At 44.7% G+C, this 27,007-nt stretch overlaps 1 protein-coding gene across 1 annotated transcript in view; it reads right to left on the bottom strand.

Annotated features, from left to right (window-relative positions):
- The window catches only part of LOC311225759 (ryanodine receptor 3), a gene marked incomplete at both ends in the record, with an annotated part of 274,770 nt that overhangs the window by 213,045 nt on the left and 34,718 nt on the right, over positions 1 to 27,007 (bottom strand). The window contains 2 exon segments of the mRNA XM_084311153.1: positions 12,959 to 12,972; positions 13,213 to 13,332. Of these exon segments, the coding sequence (XP_084167279.1) occupies positions 12,959 to 12,972; positions 13,213 to 13,332 (134 nt within the window).

The following is a 27,007-nucleotide window of genomic DNA, read 5'->3' as shown; positions in this document are numbered from 1 at the left end:
TGTGTGTGTGTGTGTGTGTGTGTGTGTGTGTGTGTGTGTGTGTGTGTGTGTGTGTGTGTGTGCGTGTGCACCTGGCATCCTAGCTGCAGTAAAATTACTCACAGAAAATGCTAATGGATTATGATTAAAAGAACAATCAATGCGGAAAAAGCCAATTAGGCCAACAACAGATTCTTGAATGAGGTGGGAACAATAATGTCAGATTCATCATCATCAGGTGGCTTCTTCGTTCCGAAGGTTGCCTATCACTCTCCAACCCATTCTGTCCCCACTTCTTCTTTCCAACTCTGTGACTCCACCTCTCACTCCTCTCCAATCACAGACGTAGTCTACCCAGCCTCTTCTTGGTCTTCCACTTCCTCTCTTTCCATCCACCTTCCCCATCACCACCTTCTTGAACATCTCCCCGCTGGATCCTCTCAGATCATGCCTGCACAACTCCATCTTTCATACCCGCTCTTCTCAGTACCTCCTCATTCTTGATCTTATCCTTCTATGTTATCTTCAGCATCTTCCTCAGCGTCCACATTTCAAAAGAGTCTATCATCCTCTTTGCCTCTTCATTCAGCGTCCATGCTTCTGCTCCGTATGAAAAGACTGACATAACATACGTTTCCAAAATTCTGGTCTTCGTTTTCCAACTTATGTTTCGTCTCAGCATTCCACAGACTGGGAGTGGAGGAGCAGAGCGCCCGATCTCCCATGGTGCAGCGTTTGGTCCTTGGGCGCTGGACGAGGTTTGCCTGGCCGGATGGGGAGATGTCGTGAGGAGGATTGAGGGGTGATTAGTTCTTTAAGGTAGAGGAGGTCGTTTCCGTGGAGGCTTTCACTGGTGAGTGAGCAGGGAGACTTTGTACTCGATCCTGAGTGAGACAGGGAGCCAGTGAAGGGACTTGAGGATGGGTGTGATGTGGTGGAATTTCCGCACTCCCATCAGGATCCTAGCAGCGTTATTCTGGATGCATTGTAGCTCTCTGTGTTCTTGCTAGGGATCCCTATGAGGAGTGCGTTGCAATAATCCAGCCTGGAGGAGACACTCCTCCAGACCATAGCACCGGACATCCTCCCATTCCTAACTGCAACCATCAACTCCTCACTCAACCCCACCTCCCTAAAACAAGCCAGAGTCACGCCGCTCATAAAAAAACCAACCCTGAACCCCACCGTCATAAGCAACTACCGTGCTGTCTCTCTTCTCTCCTTCCTTTCTAAAACACTCAAACATGCTGTATTCAACCAACTTACTGCTTATCTCTTACAGAACGACCTCCTAGACCCTAATCAGTCTGGCTTCCGGACTGGCCACTCCACAGAAACGGCCCTCATTGCGGTCACAGAGGCACTTCACTTAGCAAAAGCGAAAGGCCTCTCCTCTGTCCTGATTCTCCTAGATCTATCTGCAGCCTTCGACACAGTCAACCATCAGATCCTCCTTGCGGCCCTCGCAGGAATGGGAGTGGCTGGCTCTGCGCTGACATGGCTGACATCATACCTCAATGACCGCTCCTACCAATCCAATCAACAGTCATCTCCCGCCTCGACTACTGCAACGCACTGCTCGCTGGCCTCCCGGCCACTGCCACTAAGCCTCTTCAACTCATTCAGAATGCAGCGGCCCGCCTGATCTCAAACCTACCGAAGTCGACCCATGTCAGTCCTGGTGCTCACTTTCAGAGCTCTGCACGGCCAGGCACCAGAATATTTAACTGACCTGCTGGAACCATATGTGCCCAGCAGGACCCCGAGGACAGCTGACCAGGATCTGTTGGTCATTCCTGATGACCCTGATGGAAACAAGACGAAAGTCTTTCTCAGGTCTGCATCCTCTTAACAATTGTATGTATTGAGCTGTACTGTACTGTACCCTTTCTGCAATCTGTTAATAAACTTTTCAATCAATCAATCAAAAAGCACCAGGCTGATCACCAAAGGTGACAGAGCCTTTCAGTCTGTAGCGCCTAGACTCTGGAATGCCCTTCCTCGTGGCCTAAGAGCTGTAGCGTCTGTTGACATTTTTTAAAATCAGCTAAAAACATTACTGTTTAAACAGGCCTTTGGGTAATGTTTGAGCTTCTCCTTCAGGTATAGAATATGTCTTTTGTTTTGTTTTGTTTCTCTGTGATGCATTGTGTTTTGTTCTGTCTCTTATCTCTTGAATGGTTCTTGCTTTTTATTTTATTTTATTTCTGCTGTATGTAAAGCACTTTGTGAGTTGTCTCTGTGAAAAGTGCTATATAAATAAACTTTACTTACTTACTTACTTACTTACTTACTTACTTACTTACTTACTTACTTACTTACTTACTTACTTACTTACTTACTTACTTACTTACTTACTTACTTACTTACTTACTTACTTACTTACTTACTTACTTACTTACTTACTTACTTACTTACTTACTTACTTACTTACTTACTTACTTACACTCCACTTCTTAGGGACCTGCACTGGCTCCCCATTGCTGCATGAATCCGCTTCAAGGCCCTTGACCTAGCATACCGTGCGGCAAAGGGAACCGCTCCCGCCTACCTCCGGTCAATGGTCTCTAACTACACACCCTCAAGACCCCTATGCTCTGCATATTCTGGCCGCCTCAGACCTACTCCTATCCAAGCTCCGGGAGGGTCATCAAAGAGAAGTCGCCTATTCTCAGTCCTTGCCCCACAATGGTGGAATGAACTACCCACCCCAGTTAGGACAGCCGAAACCCGTCCAATCTTTCGCAGTCGACTAAAGACGCACTTCTTCAACCATTATCTGAATTACATTTTTTTTTTAAATATCTAACCCTAACTAACCTTACTGTCATGCACTTAATAAACTAACCTACACTGTAGCACTCAACACTTTGATGAACATTGTTACTCAGCTGATAGAGTTGTGCCCTTCCTGATGACTTGTCGTACAGAACTTGTAAGTTGCTTTGGATAAAAGTGTCAGCTAAATGACTAAATGTAAATGTAAAGGCGTGGTTTTCGGCGTCGGACAGAGTGAGTGTGGGGCAAAGTTTGGCAATGTTCCTCAGGTGGTAAAAGGGGTTTTTGTATAGACATTTTATGTGAGACTCAGAGGTCAGGTGAGGGTTTATTTTAACCCCTAAGTTGGTGACTGTTGGTGACAGGGTGATGGCCTGGTCGGAAAAGGTGATGGTGGTGATGGTGGATGAGCGGACCTGCTATGGGGTGCCAATGAGAATGGTTTTGGACCTATTTAACTCTAGGAAGTTGTGCTTCATCCACACCTTAGTCTCTTCCAGGCAGGTGGTCTGTGGATGGGGTATGGTTTATTTTGATGATTTAAATTTGACTTTTAGTGCTAACGTAATAGAGTAACATAGGTCTGAACTTGAGTTGTAGAAAAACGTATTACTCAAGTTTTTCTGTAGTAGTTAGTAGTATTTCCCAGAAGGTGGTAAGGCGTAAAAAAAAAAATACTGAGATCCATAGCCTGAAACCTTAGGTAGTACATGTCCAAATTTCATAAAGATCCATTCAGAAATAAGTGATTATTGGTGATTTTGGTAAACTGTGTTTTCTCATAGACTTAAATTAATTCTGCTGTTTTTCTCTTCCTGTTTTCGTGTTTTTTTTTATGTGGGGTATCATTGGAAAGCCACACTTATTGGCTACAACCCTCCACAATCATTTTCGAGATCGGATCTAGATTGACGGAACTACTGCAGCCTGAGTCGGAGTGGTATTTTGCGCAATACCGTGTACTTTGCACAAGCCTCAAATGCCGGCATGTAACTCGAGAACTGCTGAACGGATTTTGTCGGATTTTGTCGCTATCGACAGGCAACAAATAAGCCTTCAATTCGATATATATATATATTGTATTACAAAATATGCACACCCGAGCCACTAGGGGTCACCAAAGTGCCGGTTGCAAAAAGTCAGAAAAAACTTCCCATATGTGGGACGTTGCAGCTTAAGAGGCATACCGTTGTATTCGTTTGGTACACTACACTACACAGCCGTTCGGTATGGTACACACTGAAACGGTTCGGTTCGGTACGGATACATGTACCTTTACACCCCTGGTGGCTGGGCATGGCCGACTGGCGGTAAGGGCAGGCCATGGAGGTGCTTGTAGCGTTTCTGTAGTGCAGCCACAGCGTAAGAGTGTTTGGCCAGGCTCAGGCCTTCGGCAGTGTTTGCGGCCACACTTCCAGCACCGTTTCCCCTCTCTGATCCACTTCACAACATGGCTGATAGATAACTTCTTGAAGTCATCACAGGCATTTCAGAAGTGCTCCTTGTTGTGGGCAATAATATTATTATTATATTATCTATATTATGGCTTGGACTTGAAAGTGGTTTTGGAGCGAGCAGGCTCTGGAGTACTAGCAACTTCCCCAGCATTGAGAAGGATGGTTGTGGTCTTCTCCTTATAATGAGTGACACGTTGGTCCTTCTTGGCTGGCTTGGGTGCATCACACTGATAAAGAGCTGAAGCTCGACTTGAGAAGTGCTTAGCTTGTGACTTCATCTGAAGCCAGGCTGCCAGGTCAGGCAGGGTGTATGTCATGGCTGACCCTGTCCGGAGAATGCCGCAGCTTAGACAGATTTAATACCACCAGGTGCCCGTTACAGGGCAGCAAAGACCATGAATGAAATCTACTGTAAGTACAGTTACTGTACAAAAAGCTGGGAAATAATTTAGCTGTTGTGAGCTTGTGTGAGAATAGAACTCAAGTTGAAGTTCAGTTAGAGACATACGTTAGTTTGAGAAGTGACCGTTAATATAGTTATTTCTTGTGGGATCCAGTCTGTGATATTCCGATTGTAAAGTCAATGACAGAAAGTAAGTGCCTGCAGTTTATTGTTTATCTGTTTATATCTCGCAAATTTAACTGTGTTCAGTGTGATTGACTGGCTGTGATTAGCACTGTGATTGAGGTGCTAAGTTGGCTAACGTGATCCTTCTTATGTTTGAGCTAACATACCAATCGTCGTTATCCTTTTTTATGTATAAGCTAGCATAGCGCCGTTTGTGTTACTAACATCTCTGTATGTGAGGGTGTTAATATGTGGTGCTACACACAGACACCATTTAGTAATAATTTGTTTAACCAGATGATGCTGCCATTTTACTGTGTGTAACCTGGCACATTATGTGATGGATATTTAGATAAGATAAGATATTCCATTATTGATCCCCTTGGGAAATTCAGGAAATATTTTATATATAAATATTAAGATATAATTTGTTTCTATATATATATGCCTATTATGTATAGGACATTTCTTTGTTCATGCTTCAGAAGTGAATTGTTTTACCCATTAGTATACCCGTATCTAATAGCAATTATTATTATTACAGACTGTGATGACAACTGGATATTGCATGTGCAAATAAACCCTGCTGGACAAGACATTCAGAAAGAAATATACATCTTCTCACCTTCATTCCTGTGTCCTGACTGATGCACCATCCTGTGTAGCCTACTGATAAAACTTAGATGCACTAGCCCTACCTAATTACCTCACAAACAGTTACTTTTGTATAATGTCCATAGCTTCGCCATTTTTCACCAGATTGCGATGCATTTTTTCGTCTACGTTCACAGAAAGGTAACGAAACAATATAATTTAGCGACCCTGAGATTGGGGCGATTGGTCAGCCGAGCTGTCACTCTGCACTCTGCCAACCTGGGGCTGGCAGCGACGTAATTGGTCGCGCGAGCCGGGGGTTGGCAAAGGGGAGGGGGCAAGGGCTGACCTGGGAAGTTCAGGTGCAGTCTAGTTTACTAATTACAAGCAGAGGTGATGCACCCCGTCTTGTGTACAGAAAACCTGTTACTGAAGTTATAATAAACCAAAGTGAGAAACAACAACAGCCTCTGTGAGTAATTCATTAGCGAGGACGCTACAATACGTTACATTTATGGCAATAATGTTGAGGTTTGTTCGACCTGTGAGATATAAATAAGATTTTACGTCAAGCGGCTGCAGCTTTATCTGCGGCTGGTGTGAGCTGGGTAGTGTTGTTTTATGAAATTTCGATGTCCATCGAAAGCCTGGGTCTCCTCTTTCTTAGGACTACACCGATTTCATGACGGCGTAATTTCCTTGCGTCTAAATCAGCCGGTTTCCCATGCAATGCGCATAGATCTTTATAAACTCATATTTAGTTAATAACACTTAAAATCATTTAGGGAAATATCCCTCAAGTCATATATCGTCATTTCCAGAATTTCATTGTCTACAAAAACGGTCAACCATTTCACTGTCAGAGATGACTGGTCCGGTCACTGGGAGGCGAAACCGGAGGTGGTTACTTTTCCGAAACTGACGCTCATTGGCTGTTTGGTCTTATAACCAGAAATTGGGAGCATGTAGGGTAGGGCAAGTAGGGTGTCAATTAAAACTACGGCCATTTTAGCTTTCAACCGATGGTGGCAGGCGGGTCGTCGGAACGTTGATATGCTTGCTCCAAGGTCTGACTGAGGACGAGAGACATGAAATGCTGTTTGCTCATCATCCAAAAATGTTTACATAAATTAACAGTTTATGAGTAATACAAATGTTTTGGATTGACTATTTATATACAGTTTCCTTTTTTATAAAAATGTTAAACTGTACGGGAAACTGTTGGTCGCTTATTTCATTTAATTTCAATTACTAATTATTCTATCTTTCAAAAAGATAGAATAATTTGCACGATGTCAAGTTACATGCCTGTTAAATCATTTTAAAATGCTGATCTTCTGTATTACTTAAATCACTTCTGTATGAATTTTTTTAATATCTCTTATTACTCGGGATAATAAACTTAACGTTATTGGCATATATGGGAGCACAGTTAGTTTGTCTCCCCTATTTCTAGCATGTAGCAACAATCAGATTTGAAATTTGTTTCAAAATGGTGGCACCCTGGCAAAAATGTAAAAGCTACTGTACATACAGTAGATTTCATTACCTGTCCTGCCCTCGCTCTACCTACAGTAGGTACCACCCCTCTCCTAAACCAAGCATAGTATTCCCATACAGTACAGTATGTGTGTGGACACGTCTGCCACAGAGAATCGCAAGCTGTGTGCTACATGCACTACAAGGGCAACTCCAGGCAATGCCCGGATCCGATTCTCAGCGCATGTGCGGAGGCTTTAGTTGCAGTTGTGGGTTGCAGATGATGTAATTTTCATGTTACAAACAAGTTTCTTGGTAGTCGAATGGGGGTGTTATATTATGTAATTCAGATGCACCTCAATTGTATACATGTAAGTGGCATGTAAAAGTCTGTGGCATTTGCTAATTGGTTGGCTGTGATAAGGCGTAAACAACTAAAATGTATTTAAACCATCATCATTATAACTTGGACCCACATGTCAGCAGTGGTAACAACGCTGCCCAGCTGCATTACAGTTGCAGCGCAACAAACTGCTCATCACAAAAACAGTAGCCTATCGACAATAGTTTATGATTATGTATATTAACTTGATCAACTGATTGATCGTCAAGTGATTTTGCTGTGTGGAAGACATTTGAAGATTGTGTTTGAAGGTGTATTTGGTTATGTATCTCAGGACTAATGTAATGGTTGATATATCGAAAAATGGAAAACTATAACACATTTTTGTTAAGGGTTTATTGTAATAATGGGTAGGACCCAATAAGCATCTTGCTTCTTCCTATTCCTTTTCGGACAAGAGACAGTTTTTATATTATTTTATTTGACTTTATAAAAAGAAAAAAGAAAACACAGCAAAGTTTGTATTTTAATTAGATCTTTTCATTGTTATTTTTTGATAATTGTATATTGCTCGAAATAAAGCATTCATTCATATTTCTTTTTTTAAAAGAGGCAGAGTTATTCCTGGGAATTATTAGGGGGGAACAGCAGGGCCTGCAGAGTGGTGATAACGTACGGTTATGTATATAACCAAGTTCTATGAATACTGGTGACGCACAGCGTTATTCTGCACTAACCTCACTTCGTGCCTAGCACTGAATAAAAAACTCCACAATGTACTTTTACATACCGACATCCGTCTGGCCACACCCCTATCCGCTTACCTTCATAAGCAGGTGTGTGGTCACCTACTCGCCTCCTTCCCAAACTTTCACCACAAGGCGAGATCAAGGGCCGCAGTGGCGTCCTGACGCTGAGCGTCACCAGTATTCATAGAACTTGGTTATATACATAACCTTACGTTCTATTTCATTCTGGCTTCCGCTCAGCGTCATTCTGCACAAGAGGAGCTGAGCGGAAGCCAGAAGCTCGACAAATGTACCCCGCTGAGGCCCCCCACAACCATCAGACCGGAGAGGACCAAGCCCCCCGACCCTCCATAATGGAGGGATACCCTCCCTATTGGAGGACGGGAGGAAGACGGATCCGACCGTGCGAAGAGGAACTCGAGCAACTCAACGCACAGGGTGAGCAGACCGTGGCTTGACCCCACGACTACGCACACGCGCAACCCGCATGCCACCAGGAAACGAACGGAAGGAACAACCCTTGTTACTGCCCCCAAAAATCATGGAGTCAAGAGCAACTCAACCCCGTGGCAAGGCCGTAGCAGCGGAGCGCGAAGGAAGACCCAGACCCCCTGAAGGGACTGGACCCCCTGGAAAAAAGGGGGCCCGGAGAGGTCAATGACGCCAGGCATCAAGACCTCACCAGGCAGTCACTTAGTGACACCGCCCCCCACATCGCCAGCGTATTCGGACAGGGTCCCTCCAAGAGCGGGCCCTTCCCCCCATTAGTACGCCGCCTGGCACACTGACCCTGCAACACAGGCAGTCAGCATGGCCGTAACTTTGAAGCACTCAAAAGGTTAACCATAACGGAAGCAGGCAGCGCACCGGGGAAACCAGGCAGCAGGCTGTAGACCCGAGCCTGGAGCACTGCGGACGAGACAGGCGCCAAAGGGGTCAACTGAAAACAGCACCCCGGTGGAAGGGGCGTATGCTGGCATTGTTGCGCACCATGACAAAGCCTCCATCAAAAAAAAACCACCCAGAGGGGTCGAGGCAGAGAAGGCTGACACGATTGGCAGACGTCATGAACGTGCAGGGGCACACTCAACCGGGTAACCCGGGAGTTGACTCTGCTCCAACACACCAGGGAATCAACCACCCTCTTGGTACCACATACGGTGGTTGTTCCTATAACCCCTCATGAAAAAACTCCAAAACACACCAGCTATACCGCAGTACAAGTGTTTCAGTTTCCAAAAAGGGTTATCCCAGGCCTACGGTTTCAACGAAACATTACTTCGGACCGGGCCCGGCGGCTCGGGAAGCACACAGGGTTACCAGAGGAGGTCCAGAAGACCACCCCAACAGCCCCCTCTTCGCCATGCGTGAGAAAGGAGCGAAAGAAAAAGGAGAACCAGCCCCTTTATGATAGTGTCAGGTACAACATGTACCCAACAAAGGGTCTCCATAACGCCTAACCCTGTGACACCCGGGCCGACCCGGCATTTTTCCCCCTGAAAAAAGCACAAGTCCCTCAGGGTACCAGAACAGCAGATCTGCGTCCCCGGCGGGCAACGGGTTAACTGACCTGGACCAGCGCGACCAGAACCAGTCAAATGCCCTAACCACGCCGACATGCCCACTCCAGGAGAGGGGGTAGGTATGCGTGTCGATCTAAAACATGAAAAGAGGGCGCCACCCAGACGGTCCCATTTGTACCGCGCTCAGTGGCCCACCCCAAGGGTGTGAGACCCCTCTACCTATGTCCTGATCTATTCCGTTAACATCCCCCAGATATGAACGAGAATCCGTCAAGACCCAGTAACAGGCTCTCGGAAGAGGAAAAAATCTCCCATCCCAGTTGCCCTATAAAAACGCTGTTTTAATAACAAGCAACCAAGGCGTACTAGCCTCCTGCATAATTCTTAACAGAAACACCCCGAGCCAGCACTATGTACACGTCGAGACCCAAACACATCAATGGATAGTCTAACCAGACACCAGACATTGGTCCTTCAAGTCGCCTGGGAGAACGACAAGAAGTTTGTCGTGCTTCATATTCTTCACTCTTTTTATTATTAAAAAAGAAAGAAACACCGACTGACATGAATCCCACGTGACGCGGCCGAGGGTAAAAATAGTTTACATTCTTACATCCCGCCACCCTCACCACAGAGGAGAGACGGGACTCCTCAGAGAGACTTCCCACGTGAGCCATAGATTGAAAAGTCACGGTAACATTGAGTCATGTGACCAACAGACTCAAGTTACACGTATATCGAGCATAGTAGAACAGTAAGTTCTTACGCTCTGCCCCGACAACTTGACAACAACAGACCCTACATATGGGTCTAAAACTCACGGAAGCCATCGTCCAATAGAAACGTGCTTAGTGACGTTTGCTATGACGGGGGGCAACCCAAGACTCAACCGCCTGTGATAGGTGCGGAGTCATCCACTCGCTGCCGTGGATAGCGCCAAAGAGACCCCGTACCTGTACCCCCTTGTGGATACCGGTATCTTCACATCTCCCTACCGACTACCAGACCGACGCCAACCAGCTCCCCCTAGTGTTAGTCCTCCCACGATGCTTTGCCGGGCACAAAAGTAAACCGTCCATTGAAACCAATAGCATATATCTGCAGAGCCGCAGAACCCGGAACAAGTCAGACACATTCACGTGTCTACACTATTCTACAAACGTGTCTAATGTGAAATATATAAGCATGTAAGCAAAACTAGATTTTAGGTCTGTGATGGAAAGTGAATGTTAACATTCTATTTATTTAAATTTTTATAAAAATGTCTTTCTTTCTTTCTTTTTTTCGAGGCCCCCTAGGGGGCGAGGCCAAGTGCGACCGCACGTCTCGCACGCCCCTTGCGGCGGCCCTGACTGTGCAGTATGTCATGAAAAGTCAATTACATGTCACAGGGAGACCTGGGTCAAATAGTACTTGGGTGGGGTTTACCACATGTCAGAAAAGTCAGTAGCAGAAAGGTATACTACATATATACTACAGACTGATTTTCAAATAGTTTGATTGATTGATTGATTGATTGATTGATTGATTGATTGATTGATTGATTGATTGATTGATTGATTGATTGATTGATTGAAAACTGTATTAACAGATTGCAGAATGGGTACAATATAGTATGGCTCAATACACACAATTGTTAAGGGGATACGGACCAGAGAAAAACTTTCATCTTGTTTACATCAGGGTCCCCCATTTTCAATTCATCATGACATTAATGACATACATGACATACAGATATACAGTACTGTTACATCCAGACATTTATGACATACAAGATATACAAATATACAGTACTGTTTAAGAGACCAGATCATAAAAGAAAATATATACATTCGAGGGAGAAGAAACTGTACATTGGAGGGGGTTGGGTTGGTGGGTGGGCGGGGGTTTGGACATTTACCGGGGCCAGTTTCGAATTGCAGCCTCCCGTAGCCTCTTTGAGAGCGGTTTTGAAGGAGGGTAGGGATTCACATTATTTTACGGATGTGGGTAGGGCGTTCCACATTGTTGTGGCATAATTGCGAAACGTGTTTAGTCCCTTGTTTGAGCTGAATCTGGGTTGAACATGATTTGTGGAACTCCCTCTGGTGTTGTGGTTTAGGAATAGGGGGCAGGTAACTATAAGAATTATTCTTCTTCCTGCTCCTTTTGCCCATGGTATGGTATTTATGATTTTGTATGAAAACTCATGATTGTATTGCTTCCATGTGGCAAATAAAACTCTGAATCTGAATCTGGTCGTGGAATTCAATGACCTTTGGGAAGTATTTCGACATGTACATGGGTATCTCGGCGGCACGGTGGCACGGCGGCACGGTGGTGTAGTGGTTAACACTGTCGCCTCACAGCAAGAAGGTCCAGGGTTCGATTCCCGCTTGGGGACCAGGTTTCCATGATGCCAGGTACCCAGGTGGGATATCTCCCAGGCCTTTCTGTGTGGAGTTTGCATGTTCTCCCTGTGCTCGCAAGGGTTTCCCCCCCGATAAGATAAACCCAATGGAAAAACATGCACAACAACAGATCGCTAACGCTGTGGCGTCCTTGACGAAGACGGACAGGAGCACTTGGATTGGTCCCCTGGCGCGGCTCACGTTGACGCCTGTCTGCTCCCGGCTGCCCTTGGGGGGGAAGGACGACGGGATGGGTTAATCGCAGAGACAAATTGCATCTGCGATCCTAAAGAGACAATGCATGCGTGTGTGTTCCGGTGTGTGTGCTAAACTAACCGCTGTGTGTACCACTAAAACATTGAGTGTCGTTGCATGCCGAATAAAGACCTCTGCAACAGGTCCTGCATTATAAAAAAAATAAAAATCTTAGTGGTGTAGTGTATCTTGTAGACCAGGCCCATTGAAGGTTGCTGTACTCTGTCGTCTAATCTAAGCCATCCCAGGTTGTCAAAATGGGCAGGGGTGAGGTGGGTTTTAGGAGTAAGGTCAAGCAGTAGTCTGACCAGTTTGTTTTGTGATGTTTGTAGTCTTGTCTTTAGGGCTTTTGAGGTGCTTTGGTACCATGAGGTGCAAGCATAGTCGTAGTACCCTTGAATGAGTGCTCCTGTTAGAGTCTTGAGGGTATTCTTGTTTACCAGAGAGGAGATCCGGTACAATAATCTTGTTTGTTGGTTGACCTTTTTGATTACATTGGTTGGCATTTTGTCACAGGAAAGATTTGCCTCTAGGATGGAACCCAGGTATGTAATTTCATCTTTCCTTGTGACAATATTGTCACCCACTGTAACAGAGAAGCTGTTGGTCTTGGCTGAGTTTGTTATTTGATCCAAAGAGAATGGACTCTGTTTTACCCAGGTGTAATGATAGTTTGTTATCAGCGAGCCAAGTGCAGATTCTGCCGAGTTCAGAGCTGAGGGCTTTTTCAACCTGCAACTTGTCCCTGTCAGAGACCAGCAGGGCTGAGTCGTCCGCGAACAGGAACAAGTTGCAGTCACAAGCTGATGACATGTCTAAATCTATTGGTACTCGTCGCAGTACCACACTCCCCTCACCTGGCATGCCAAGCAGGTTAAAACAAACACAGAGAATCATTTGCAAATACTATCTGACCCTGACCCAGGTCTGATTACAAGCCTTACCAAAACCAGGTCAAACAAAGCAATGCTTGTTCTACGTCAAGGAACTCAACGAGCAACAGCCTATATGCCACAAAATATACACGCCTGTATCAAACAACAGTGAGGATCAAACAAAAGCAAATGCAAGAATAATCAAGTCATTTTTGCCTGTACCTTCGCCTCTGATGTGGGCTCCAGGTAGCACAGTCGATTGCCGAGCCCCTCAGCGGTCAGGCAGAACTTGCGATTCTCCTTCTGGATGCACGCCACGCACTGGAGGACCACTTCATCATCCTGCCAGGAAAAAAAAGAGAGAAGTCAGTGTGTGTGTGTGTGTGTGTGTGTGTGTGTGTGTGTGTGTGTGTGTGTGTGTGTGTGTGTGTGTGTGTGTGTGTGTGTGTGTGTGTGTGTGTGCGTGCGTGCGTGCGTGAGTGCGTTTGTGTGTGTGTGTGTGTGAACTTCTGTACTCCCACACACAACCATATCATAGCCTGTTTTTCAAGGGAGATTCTTCCGTAGACGAGGCCTTAAAACTGTTGGGAAATCAATCCCTGCATTGGTAGATGGACATTTGGATATTGAAGGAAACACAACTCTGTTTATCCTTACAGCCACCAGATGTTTTAAATAACAGTGTCATATGTTCTCAACACGGTCTCATCAGAAAACGTAAATAAAGTACAAATCGACCACAGGAAAAAAAGTACATAATGTATGTTATGTTATAGCCATAAGTAATATATTTACGTCTTGTATAAGTCTAAAACTAACACTGTGACTGGGAGTTGAACCAAAAATGGTCCTCATTCTCGAACATGTTCGTAAGTACCTTTGTTACTATCTTGGTTAAAAGTTCGTACTAACAAATGTTCTAAAACCCCGCTCCGGATTCCTGAACTCATGAAACGGTCTTCGTAGGTGGCCAAAATCAACGCAGCTGCGTTCCCATGAATGAAAAAAATTCTTAAACTGGAAGCGCATTCACGTACACCTGAATTTGCATACAGACACGCCCATCCAGCTCCTTATAAGGCAATGGCTGTGTGCAAAAATGAAAGCGAGAGGCTCAGCATTGCATCTGTGCAGTGCTGACCTCCATATTAAACAGGTAGTACGGAAGCAATTTGCGACTGATCAAACTTAGATTAGATTAAAATGTATTGTCATCATACAGCACAAGTACAATACAACATCCAACCAGAGTGCAAATGTAACAGTAAATTGCAATAGTAACATACAATGCACAGGTGATGAAACTGGTAAAAGGCTTCATTTTGGGAATATTTGTATCATTTACAATTACGTTTAGCATTTATAGTCATGACTCAATGAGGCATCGTGAGCATTACACACACACACACACTGCAAACTAAATAAATAGGAACTAAAACCAATCGCCGTGGATATAGCTACTGTATAGTGGAATAGACTGTATTACTGTAATATGCCATATACCATCTTGTTCTCTATGATATTATTTATTGTTAGTTTTATTTATTTCAAACAATAAATAATATCAAAGGTAAAGGATCTTGCCTCCCATGCGAGCACCCCAGGCTCGTTCCCCAGCAGGTTTTTTTTGGAAGAATATGTGAATATGTAATATATGTACTTATTTGTAATATGTACACATTGTACATGTCCGTAAATATGTCAATATATTAATTATGGTTATAACATAACGTACCTTTTTTCTGTGGCCGATTAGTACTTTATTTACATATCTTAAGCGAGATTGGGCTGCTGTTATCAAACCTCCTGTAAATCTATCTTAAATTTTAATTTGTCATTGCTCTCAATAATCTTGCCACAATATTAATATCCTCAGGGGTTGTTTAGTGTTATTCCTAGATATCAGTCTTAATAATAATAATAATAATAATAATACATTTAATAATAATAATAATAATAATAATAATAATAATAATAATAATAATAATAATAATAATAATAATAATAATAATAATAATAATAATAATAATAATAATAATAATAATAATAATAATAATAATAATACAAACAAATAAGATCAAGTTAAAGATAAGTCTAATGTTTAAAAATAGTGTAAAAGGGCAAGGGAGGATGTTGCCGCTCAGGAGCTGCGCTGTGGGGCAAGGAGAGTCTGACGGCGTGGGTTTTGAGTCTGCTCTTCAAAGCGTTGATGGTATCAGAGGGCAGAGGGTGTGTTCCACAGCTCCAGTGTGCCGCCACAGAAAAGGCTGGGCCTCCCGGTGTGCGCCGCCTGGTGCGGGGGATGGTGAGGAGGTGGGACCTGGACGAGCGGAGGCCACGTGCTGCTGGGATGGTGGGTGGAGACACTGGCACTAACACTGCCGGAGGCTGAGGCTTCTCGCTTGGGTCGCCCATACTCACAAAGTATTGGCATCCAAGTGTTCATCAGTGTAGTTGGACAAACATACAGTACCACAACACATCTGAAGCCGAGACTCCAAAAAAACGAAATCTCACCCAGCCTTAAGCCTGCGACTTCGGGTTATTGAGAAGCGCTATATAAATTAAATGAATTATTATTATTATTATTAAGGGGTCAATAAGGATGCCTCAAATAGTTCCGCTCTCTCACGCAAGTTATCCTCTTTTCTCTCACTGTTCCAAGCTAATTGGGTGGTTCTTCCCCTAAATGTGACGATCAAACAGAAACTATCCGCGGTTGATCCCTTTTGAGTCGGTCCTCTGAGCTATTTACGCTGTTTATCTAGAACAAACGAGGCTGAAGCGACTGATTGGAGAGTTCAGGTTTTTAAAGGGAAATAATGATGTAAGTAAACATGAGGACCGTCTGCATGCGTGTATGAGTGAGTGTGTGTGTGCGTGTGCGTGTGCGTGTGTGTGTGTGTGTGTGTGTGTGTGTGTGTGTGTGTGTGTGTGTGAGTGTGTGTGTGTGTGTGTGTGTGTGTGTGTTTGAGCAAGCGAACGAGCAGCTGTGCATGGCTTAGGGCTAGATTAGCAACTAGTAGAACATGGTGAGAATGTGTGTGTGTGTGTGTGTGTGTGTGTGTGTGTGTGTGTGTGTGTGTGTGTGTGTGTGTGTGTGTGTGTGTGTGTGTGTGTGTGTGGAGGGGGGGGGGAGTATTATCTGTTAAATACTATACTTTGTTATATACTGTAATGTTATAGAGTGATATATCACTACACATCCAGAAATTATTGCCTTAGTCACATTACTCCGGTATATCCAGTATTTGAGCTAACCAACTCAACTGAACACTGAACTGAACACAACAGCACCCTAGAAAAAGAAAATAAACCAGTAGTCTCTCCGTCACAACTGACTTTCAGGCAGTGATATTTCCATTCAAAATGCAAATGATTATTGAACGAGCTTAACACAATATTAGCATCGGTTACTTAAGGCCCCAAACAGCCATGGGCATATGGATAATGAAGGTGTTGGTTATGAGAATCACTGAGCAATTTATGAATGATTAACGGCACCATTATCCCTTGCTGTTCTGCGCTATGTTTACATTAAAGACGCTCATAAATAGGACGTGCAGAAGGAATAACGGCATTCATCTTTAATGGGGACAAGGCGTTCAGCCTGATCTGTCTTTGCAAAAGGTATATCGCTGCAATTACACCCCATGTGCAAAAGCCAATTGTGCCATAGCTCACGAGTCACGCAGTACATTCTTATGGGGAGCCGCTGAGAAGAAACGCAAACATCTAACGCCACTGTCGTGTAAATGAGCTGATCGTGTTTATAGTGGCGGCAGGCAGCGTAAATGCTGAATTGGATATACTGTAGTGCTTCTACCAGATAGCACAACGGGCAGAATCTGCTGATGTGGGCTGCTAAGTAAGAGAAGGAGAGAGAGAGACAGAGAGAGAGAGAGAGAGAGAGAGAGAGAGAGAGAGAGAGAGAGAGAGAGAGAGAGAGAGAGAGAGAGAGAGAGAGAGAGAGAGAGAGAGAGAGAGAGAGAGAGAGAGAGAGAGAGATTGCTTCTGCACAATAGCCAGCTGCATTATTTAATGCGAGGGTGGAGAGTGCAGTAGCAGTAGTAGTAGCAGCATAGCACTCTATTGCAGTGCAGCAGTGTATACGTGTGTGTGTGTGTGTGTGTGTGTGTGTGTGTGTGTGTGTGTGTGTGTGTGTGTGTGTGTGTGTGTGTGTGTGTGTGTGTGTGTGTGTGTGTGTGTGTGTGTGTATGTATGTGAGAGAGTGAAAGAAAGAAAGAAAGAAAGAAAGAAAGAGACAGATTGTTTCTGTGTGCAAGCGCATGCACACGTGTGTCCGTAGTGCGGCCGTGCAGGCGTGTCTGAGGCTCTGTGCGGAAGCAGATGTGACAGGAGCCTGGAGGTCTTCTTCCGAACACACGCTGCCTCAGACATTATTTCAGATCTATGCTCACGTGAGCCTCAGACGTGGCCCCTGCCGGCGGCGGTGGAGGGGGATCTTTATTCCGAGCACGTCGCTCCACCATCTCTCCACTGCCTTTTACCTCCACGAGACACACACACAGTCTGACGTCCGACGGGGGGCGAACTCACCCATATATTCACCCGTATCAAACCAGAAAGCGCATTCCGCTGTGGTCAACGTCGACCACTCCGTTGATTGATGGTGCCATTCACTGTGACTGTTATGCAAGTGATGTTGGATAATGTGAACAGGCTTGGATCAATGTGAAAATGTTATTCCACTCAGTTGCTCAGACTAATAATGAACAGCTTGCTACGGCGCATATCAACACCTGCCCCGCCCCCCTTCCCCCCTTCCCCTCCCCCCTTCCCCTCCCCCTCAACCACCCCCCCCCCCTCCAATGCAAGAGCATGCAGAGGGTCGATGTGAGCCATTGATCCCAACATAGTATTCCCTGCTTGTCTGAGAGCCAAGATGTGAGTGAGCACATGGGCAAACGCACACACGTACACACGTACACACACACAAACACACACACACGTACACACACACACACACCTGAAAGCAACCACACATGCTTACACACACACACACACACACACACACACACACACACACACACACACACACACACACACACACACACACACACACCACACACCACACACACACACACACACACACACACACACACACACACACACCTACACACACACACACACACATTTGAATACTTTATTTGGTTCCACAAATTATATTACATAAACAGGGAATCAAATGTATCAGGGCCACGCAGCACTGAACACTTACACATAGCATAGCCAACATAGCCACAACACTGGTAAACAAACTACCCTCCCACTCAGGGCATTATGGGGTAGAACACATAGTAGCATACTACAAGAACCTAGGGGTCGACGAAGACGACTTCAAACTGGAAATGGTAACAACAGATGAGGTACTCAAAAAACTGAGCGCCCTCTGTCAAAGATATGTTTACATCTTATGTATACGTTATCTGCAAATGAATGACAGATGAATGACTATAGTCATTATGCCTGATTCTACATGTATCTGTGTTTCTAATCCATCATGTCTCTATACTAACATGTCTCCTGTTAAGTGCACTTACTGACTCAGAGAGTGGACGTTCCTCTTTTAATTCACAGACAGCGGAAGGTCAGCGAAAGTTGGTCTGCTCAGAGAATCAACAACTGTCTACTTTGATTAACTGTTTGGTCGCTGTATGATCACATGTCCCCTTTGTCTTTGTAAACTCCCCCTGACAATAAAACAGTTGTAGCAGGAAGTGTTCCTCAGTGTGTTCTGAGGAGCCACTCCCTGTACTGCAGAACTTGTAAAATCGAACCTTTCTGTCTTGTTGCTATTATAATACTGGTTAGAGTGCAGATTGAAGCACAGTTAATTATACCTAACATTTTGGTCATTTGAGCCGGATCGCAAGATATCAACCACCCAGGCGAGAGATACCACAACGCCGAAGTTTGTCGACAGCTAGGACCCTAGACGGCTCTATGAAAGTCCGGGGACGTTGAATTCGTGGCCCGGCCGGTGCATAGCCATTGCCCCTCTCTACTGGGTGAGAGATTGACGTGATCCGACCAGAACACCAGTAAACAACAACAGCAAAACACGAAGGGTAAGCACAAAATCTATAGCACAGTATTCATTAAAGACACTGTTTAAGGTTACATAAAAATATTTCTGGGAAATAGTAACGCTTAAAGTAAATGCTTGTGAATATTGTTGTGTATAGGATTTTGAAATAAATATTCTTCTAGAAACACAGGTAGCCTTTACCAGGAAAAATGGCACTTAAAATCACAAGAAATATTTCTGGGAAATAGTGATGTTTGAGTAGAGTGTGTGAATATTTGTTGTGTACACGTATGGATCAGATAAATATATGGTATAATTCTAAGAGATACTAGAAGTTGGCGAAGGTAATTAATCTCATGAATTAAAAGATTGGAATAACTGTGTGAATTTTAAACACAGAGAGACGAGACCGCGGGTTCTCCGAGTGGAGACCTGTAGAAGATTGTCTCTCACAGTTTCCAATTGACCACTGGAGTCATTCATGAGATTTCTACTGGGGTTGCTAAACTGAAAAAAGGTATCTCTGAAAATATACATGAGTAAATAATAACCATGGGGAAATCACAGAGTAAAGCCCTCACGGAAGACGAGAAATGCATGTTTGACAAGGATCCGGAAAATATGCGTCACGTAGCTGAATGGAAGAAAAAACATGGGTTCACAGGCTACTGTACTACAGACAGTTGCAAGAAAGTATTGGACGAGCTGAATATGAAAATCATAACCACCACCTCTACGAAAGGACAGATCAAGTTTACAGAGCAAAAGATTATTGCACAGAGGTGGTTAGACGAGGCAAAGAAAAAAACAGACACAGATAAAATAAGGAAGCCAGGTGCAGCGCTGCTTGGCCTGGCACAAAAAGCGGAGGAGGAGGAGGTTGCCGTCCACACATCCCTATTGACAGACGAAGTGCAGAGGCTGGTAACAGCTGCACTTAACAGACAAGAGGCGACAGCAGAGGCGGCCTGGCTCCTAGCCAGGCGAGAGCAGGAGAGGAAAAAAGGACAGGAGAATAAGAGGCGACTAGCGAAAGCACAAGCAGGAGGAGAGGCAGGGAATAGTGGAGTTACTACCAGGCAACAGTCACAAGTAGATGTGTACACAGTAGAAACACAGCTATACCCCACACTGCCGATAGAAAATACAAGTAGTGAACGCCCTCCCCCATACCACACTGACGTGATAAATAATTTTCCACTACTCCAAGTTCCAAATCCCCATTTCGGAATCGATGACGATCAGGAAAGACACACGGCAGTGCACCGACCCTGGGGACACGCTGACATCTTAGAGCATGTCAAGGGGTTGCCAAAACCCGGAGCAGGACCTGACGAGTTCATCAACCAGCTGGATGGGCTGAGAATGTCCTACCGGCTGGATGGTGCAGAAATGCTTAGAGTATTAATGGCCGCATTCGGAACTAGATGGTATAAAATACAAGACGGCGAGGGGGGGCCTTTTACAGGACGAGTGGGTGTGAATGTCTTGCCACCAGGAGACCCCCAACTGACAGCCCAACTGGAGGCATTGAACGGGCGTATACGAACCGAGTACAGAATGAGAGCCGACTGTGGCAGAATTCATGGCACACAACAGAAAACTGACGAGTTAGCAGCTGACTTCCTAGACAGACTACAAGCTGTCTTCAGACAACATAGCGGTATTAAACATGATACTGAGCCCACCGGTACTTACCAACAACAGCTGAAAATGGCCTTTATTGAGGGTCTACTAGCCCCCTTTAGGGAGTGGCTTAAGAAAAATTGGGTAAATTGGAAAACTGGCTCACTGACGGAAGCACTAAATTATGCCCGAGACGCCACCGAGGTGGAGGCAAAGAAAAAGCTAAAAGTAGCCAAAGTATTCTACCAAGATGATGAGGGAGGTATGGGAATCTACTACCAGGGCCCTAGTAATTATGGTGGGAGAGGAAGGGGTCAAGGCCAGAATAGAAGGGGTCAAGGCAGGGGTCAAGGTAGGGGTAGAGGCAGAGGCCAACACCCAGGACGTGACATTAAAAATGATAAATGTTTCACGTGCGGGGGCAAAGGTCATTACTCCAGAGACTGCCCCACCCAAGGTAGTGGAGACTACGACGAAAACAATAAAGAATGACTAGGCCGAGACCATACCCCAAACTGCCCTCCTAAACAAGGAAGAGACTCTGAGTCTGATTCTGATTCGGAATCTGACCCACCTAATCATGACCCGTACCAAAACACTGACTATATAGATGTAGGCCTGATATTAGCGTCATATGACCTCAAAAGCAAAGACCGCAAGCCCTATATTAATTTATTGGTAAACGGAGAAAGAGTACAGTTCCTGTGTGACACAGGAGCCTGCACGTCACTAGTCAGGAAAAGCCTGCCAAAGGCAGTAAAGACAGGAAGAAGAATATTAGTCAAATCGGCTAATGGCCTGGTCACTCCACAGCAGCTCACAGCACCAGTGACCATACTGGACCCTATCTCTCAACGATCAGTTTCCATCCCACTAATAGTGGATCCGTGCTGTCCAGTAAATCTCCTGGGGAGAGACGCACTGACACTACTTGGACTAGCCCTAATACCAGGCCAAACGGGTATAGCGGTAGTAAGATGGGATCACACAGGAGATGATCACGAGGAGGGATCAGAAATGTTCCTCGTACAGGGGAGGGGGACCCCCAGGTACTGGTGGTCACTAGATCTAGTCACTAGAGAACCTATGTCTATCACTAAACAGCTAATAGCTGTAGCACAGGAGGCTCTTAAGGGCCCAGCCGATATTCAAAAGCCAGAGGAATTACACGCAACAATCAGATTCAAAAGGACAACAGGTCCTGACCCAGATTTTGATAAAAAGATTAGTAAATTGAGACCCCAAAAGATAACGTGTGCATATGTCTACTCTGACGGAGTGAGTAGTGTTGTTGATGTCTCATGGCCAAAAATGGTCAACGATCTGGCTACACACCCTCCACACATCTCGCTCACAAAAGAGCCCGGTACAAAATGGTACCAATTAGGAGACTTTGTGGCCAGGGCTAGAAAACAAGTGAAATGGTATCCAGAACAGACAGGAGGGTGGGAGTTCTCCTGTGACAAAACCCTCAGGAGAAAACCTCTAAGCTGGACGACAGTGACCACTCCCACCGTCCATATGACGGGACAGCCAGCCTTTTGATTATTAAGTTTGGAGGACCACCCAGAACTGAGAGTGCTTCCTCCCTCCTTATGGTCAAAGGGGCCCTCTGACGTGGGATTAATGACCACAGCGTTACCAGTAACTATTACTCCCAGATCAGATTACAGGCCTGTGACTCGCCAGTACCCATTGAAAAAGCAGGCAATGGATGGCATTAGACCAGTAATTTCAGATATGGAAAAAGCAGGTATTATTATTCGTTCACCCAAAGCACAGTGTAATACACCCATATTCCCTGTGGAAAAAGCAATCACTGGCAAAATGGAGGCTAATACAAGACTTGAGAACAGTCAACAGCGCAGTAATTCCAAGAGCACCTAACGTACCTAACCCACACACATTGCTGAACAGTTTAGAACCAGAGAAAAAAGTCTTTTCAGTCATAGATTTGAGTAATGTGTTTTTCTCAATACCGCTGCACCGAGACGCTCAACATTGGTTTGGATTCACGTTTGAAGGAGTAAAATACACCTACACTCGCTTACCACAAGGGTACAGTGAGAGCCCTTCAATATTTGCAGAAAACATACAGAAATGTATGTCTACGTACATTCCTAAAAAACATAGCCAAATATTAATTTACGTGGACGATATCCTCATAGGATCAAACACAGCTGACCAATGCAAAGATACAACACTAGAAGTTCTACAACATTTAGCAAAAACAGGAAACAAAGTGTCCCTTTCGAAACTTCAATTTGTGCAACCAGAGGTCACGTACTTAGGTCACCAGATCTCACAGCGAGGTAAACGGCTGCACGAAAACAGAAAGCTGGCAATCTCTGAGGCACCGAAGCCAAAAAATAAGAGACATTTAATGTCGTTCCTCGGAATGTGTAATTATTGTAGAATTTGGATTCCAGAATATTCTAGAACAACAGCTCCCCTACAGGCGCTAATCTACACTACAGAGATGGCTTTGACAGATAAATTAACATGGACACCTGAGGCTGACGAAGCATTCATAACAATGAAAAAGTTGTTACAATCAAATGCTATTCTGGCATTTCCAGATTACAGTTTGCCATTTGAACTGTTCGTACACAATAATGATGGGCACATGTGCGCAGTGCTCACCCAACCACATGGGACCAAGAGACGCCCAGTAGGATATTACTCTAGCCGACTAGATTCAGTGGCTAGAGCGTTACCACCCTGTGTACAGGCCACCGTCGCGGCGAGTATGGCTGTCACCACAACTGCTGAGTTAGTGTTGTATAGCCCATTGACAGTATTCGTACCACACGCTGTGGATGCGTTACTACTACAAGCTAAATTAACATTCCTCACAGCAGCCAGACATTTATACTTGACAGCCACTCTATTGTCACAACCTCACATAACATTGAAACGATGCACCATGTTGAATCCAGCAACACTTTTGCCAACAGCAGAGGATGGTTCACCCCACTGCTGCATTTATGAGACAGACCAAGCTACCAAACCGAGACAAGACATGCATGATACACCTCAACAAGGCTACATAGACGTTTTTGTTGACGGCTCATCGTCAAAAGATCAGTATGGCAAGACACATACAGGATTCGCAGTAACAACCGTAGATACACTGCTCATAGGAGAAAAATTATCATCACACCTGTCTGCACAAGCAGCCGAATTGTCAGCCATAATTGCAGCCCAGAGGACTTCTCACTATACAGGACAAGCTGGTTCTACCTAAAGCTATGTATAAAATAGCAGCTATATTGAGTCATGGGGTTACCCATGTCTCAAGCTGTGGGATGGTATCACAAGTGATGAAAGTGTTCTATGCTCCTAATTACCAAAACTATACAAAACATTTTTGTAGAGCATGCTTGATCTGTTGTAAAAATAACTCGCAGGGTGGCTGCCGACCAAAAAGAGGAAGTTTCCCTAAACCCACACACCCATTTCAAGTGATACATATGGACTTCATAGAACTATCTCAAAACGGTAAACTAAGATACTGTCTGGTAATAATTGATGCATTTTCTAAATGGGTAGAAATATTTCCAACAAAAGATTTAACAGCACTTACAGTAGCAAACATACTGTGTAAAGAAATTTTTCCAACTCACGGAATATCATCCATAATACGGTCCGACAACGGAACCCATTTTGTGAATGAGGTCATCACGCTTTGCTCACGAACGCTCGGTATTGAATTAAAAAACCACTGTGCTTACCACCCTCAAAGTGCTGGACTGGTAGAACGCACAAATGGCACTCTGAAACAAAGACTGAGAAAATGTGTAGAGGAAACAGGAAGGCCATGGCCAGATTGCTTACATTTAGTAAAAATGTATATGCGAGTGACACCCACAACAGAAGGGTTAACGCCATTCGAAATTCTGTATGGCCGCCATTTTCCAATGCCTATTATTGCGGCAGATCTCACTAAAAGTGCAGAGGAGACAACTCTAGCAGAATGGATGGCTGTTATGCTTAAGAATAAAACAATTAAGGAAGCAAATGATCTGCCTGAGCCCTTATCTCTCCCACAGGTCAGCGTTCTCAAACCAGGTGACCAGGTGCTGGTAAAGGTGTTCCGGAGAGCCAACTGGGCAACACCACGCTGGGACGGACCATTCCAGGTGCTGCTAACTACGCCTACTACAGTGAAAGTGGAAGGACGACCCTCTTGGATCCATCAATCACACTGTAAAAAGCTTGAAGTCCTGCCCAATCTCGACGTGTAATTGGAAGCCCAGCACTACAAAGGGGGTTAGTTAATTAGGAACTAATCGTCTCAAACCCTGGTGAAGAAAACAACAAATATTACACATTAGAAAATGGGGAAGGTACAGATGATAATAGCTGTGGTTATAATGATGGTTACATGCACAGTAGTACTCACATCCTTCGTGTTACTATGCCTACCTTACCTACCACTGGTTCCTAACGATGACAATGATTCAGGGATTTCAGGACTCTATGGTGCTGAAACACCCCTCTCACTGCACAAGAGATGGACATATCTCAAAGATCCAACTTGGGACTACAACACAGGAACACACAAAGCACCTAGAATGATGAATAAATGGTATTTCTATGTGAACACCTTGGCAAAAAGCTATGATAAAAATGAGTGTTATGTGTGTTCACGCATTCCCTATTCTAGTTCCCAGGTGACCCTCTACGGAAAAATGATGGACAAGTCACGAGCCATGTGTTATCCAAGTATGGGTGGGATAGGGTACCAGCATAAAGGCCTGATCATTAATGACACTCACCCATACAGCCCAGGTATCAGCAAGGGCACATGCGCCCGTAATTTTTGGATCAATTGGAAGAAAACCTCTGAAAAACTGAGGCCCCAGCGTGTAGTCCTTGATACAAAAGGTGCAAACCACCCAATATGTTACTATCAGGCAATTGGTGACATTCCCATGGGAAATACCACCAATTGTGACCAAATTGTGGTTCACGGAGACGGTGCTCCAGTGGACCTCTCAGGGGTATCAAACGGAACCTATTGGGTGCAGGGAGGATGGTGGCTGTGCGGAGACAACGCTTACCCCTTACTGCCAAAGTATTGGACAGGTATCTGCACGCCCATATCTGTGACTGATCATACGTTCTTCCTGGAGCCAGGGGAACGGCCTGTCACTAAGAATAGACATAAGAGAGGTTCAGAGCAGCCTTTGAAACCTCATGACGCTGTATGGGGTTCTGATGTACCGGCCGAGTTTAAACACTGGTCAGATGGCAACAAAGCAGTACTGACCCTCTTCCCACACATAGGTGTGTTGACAAACATCCTACGGCTTGAGACCATGGACTACAGGCTTGGGCTGTACATTAACTCTTCCCTTAAAGTAGACACACTCCAAAACCACGAGATAGATGCTATTCGTACAGTGGTTATGGAGGATGGCTCTTGACTTGATCACTGCTTCCTCAGGGGGCACCTGTGTACTGATAGGAACTACCTGTTGTACATATATCACAGACGACGTGCACTCAAAAAACATGACCGATGCAATGGACCGACTGAGAGAGTTACAGAAAGTAATGGCTAAAGATCCTGTCACTGGTCAGGGCTGGTTCAATTGGTTGGTAGAAGGAGGGTGGCAGGCACTATTGATGAAGGTGTTTATGTTCCTGATAATAATGTTGATCCTATGTGTGTTCACGGCATGCATTTTCCCTCTGATAAAAAACATGATGAGAAAGATGTTTTCTGGGATGGTCGGGAATTACATAGCTTTGCAACAATTAGATGAAGACACGACCCCGGACTATGATGTAGAATGTGCTAAGGATGGCGACGAATTGTAAAAACAATGACGTTCCTGCAGAAAAGCGTGAGCAGATGTAGGTAACTGAAGGACAAAATACAGTGTTGTCATTTCATTTTTGATAAAAGGAGGGAATTGTCAAAGATATGTTTACATCTTATGTATACGTTATCTGCAAATGAATGACAGATGAATGACTATAGTCATTATGCCTGATTCTATATGTATCTGTGTTTCTAATCCATCATGTCTCTATACTAACATTAGAGCTTCCGCGATTACCGCATTACCGCGGTATCGCTGTTACATCACGCCCACCGCAAGAGTAGGCTGAATACCGCGTCACAGCTGTTTTTTTTTTTATAATAATAAAGCACCCTTCTCTCGTTGGGCTTGCGGCTCTGCAGATATACCCTACTCCTCTATCGAGGTTCCAAGCGACCCTATTGGGTACCAGAAAAGTCATGTGAAACATTGCAGACCACTGATTGGTCAGAAGAGAGACGCGTCACACGATGGATCGTCTTGCAGTGCTTTTACTTCCTGAATC

Source organism: Notolepis coatsorum (genome assembly GCF_963971535.1).
Source record: "Notolepis coatsorum genome assembly, chromosome: 3".
NCBI classification, from domain to species: domain Eukaryota; kingdom Metazoa; phylum Chordata; class Actinopteri; order Aulopiformes; family Paralepididae; genus Notolepis; species Notolepis coatsorum.
The sequence above is the reverse complement of the archived record's forward strand: the minus strand, read 5'-3'. Positions and strand labels throughout refer to the sequence as shown.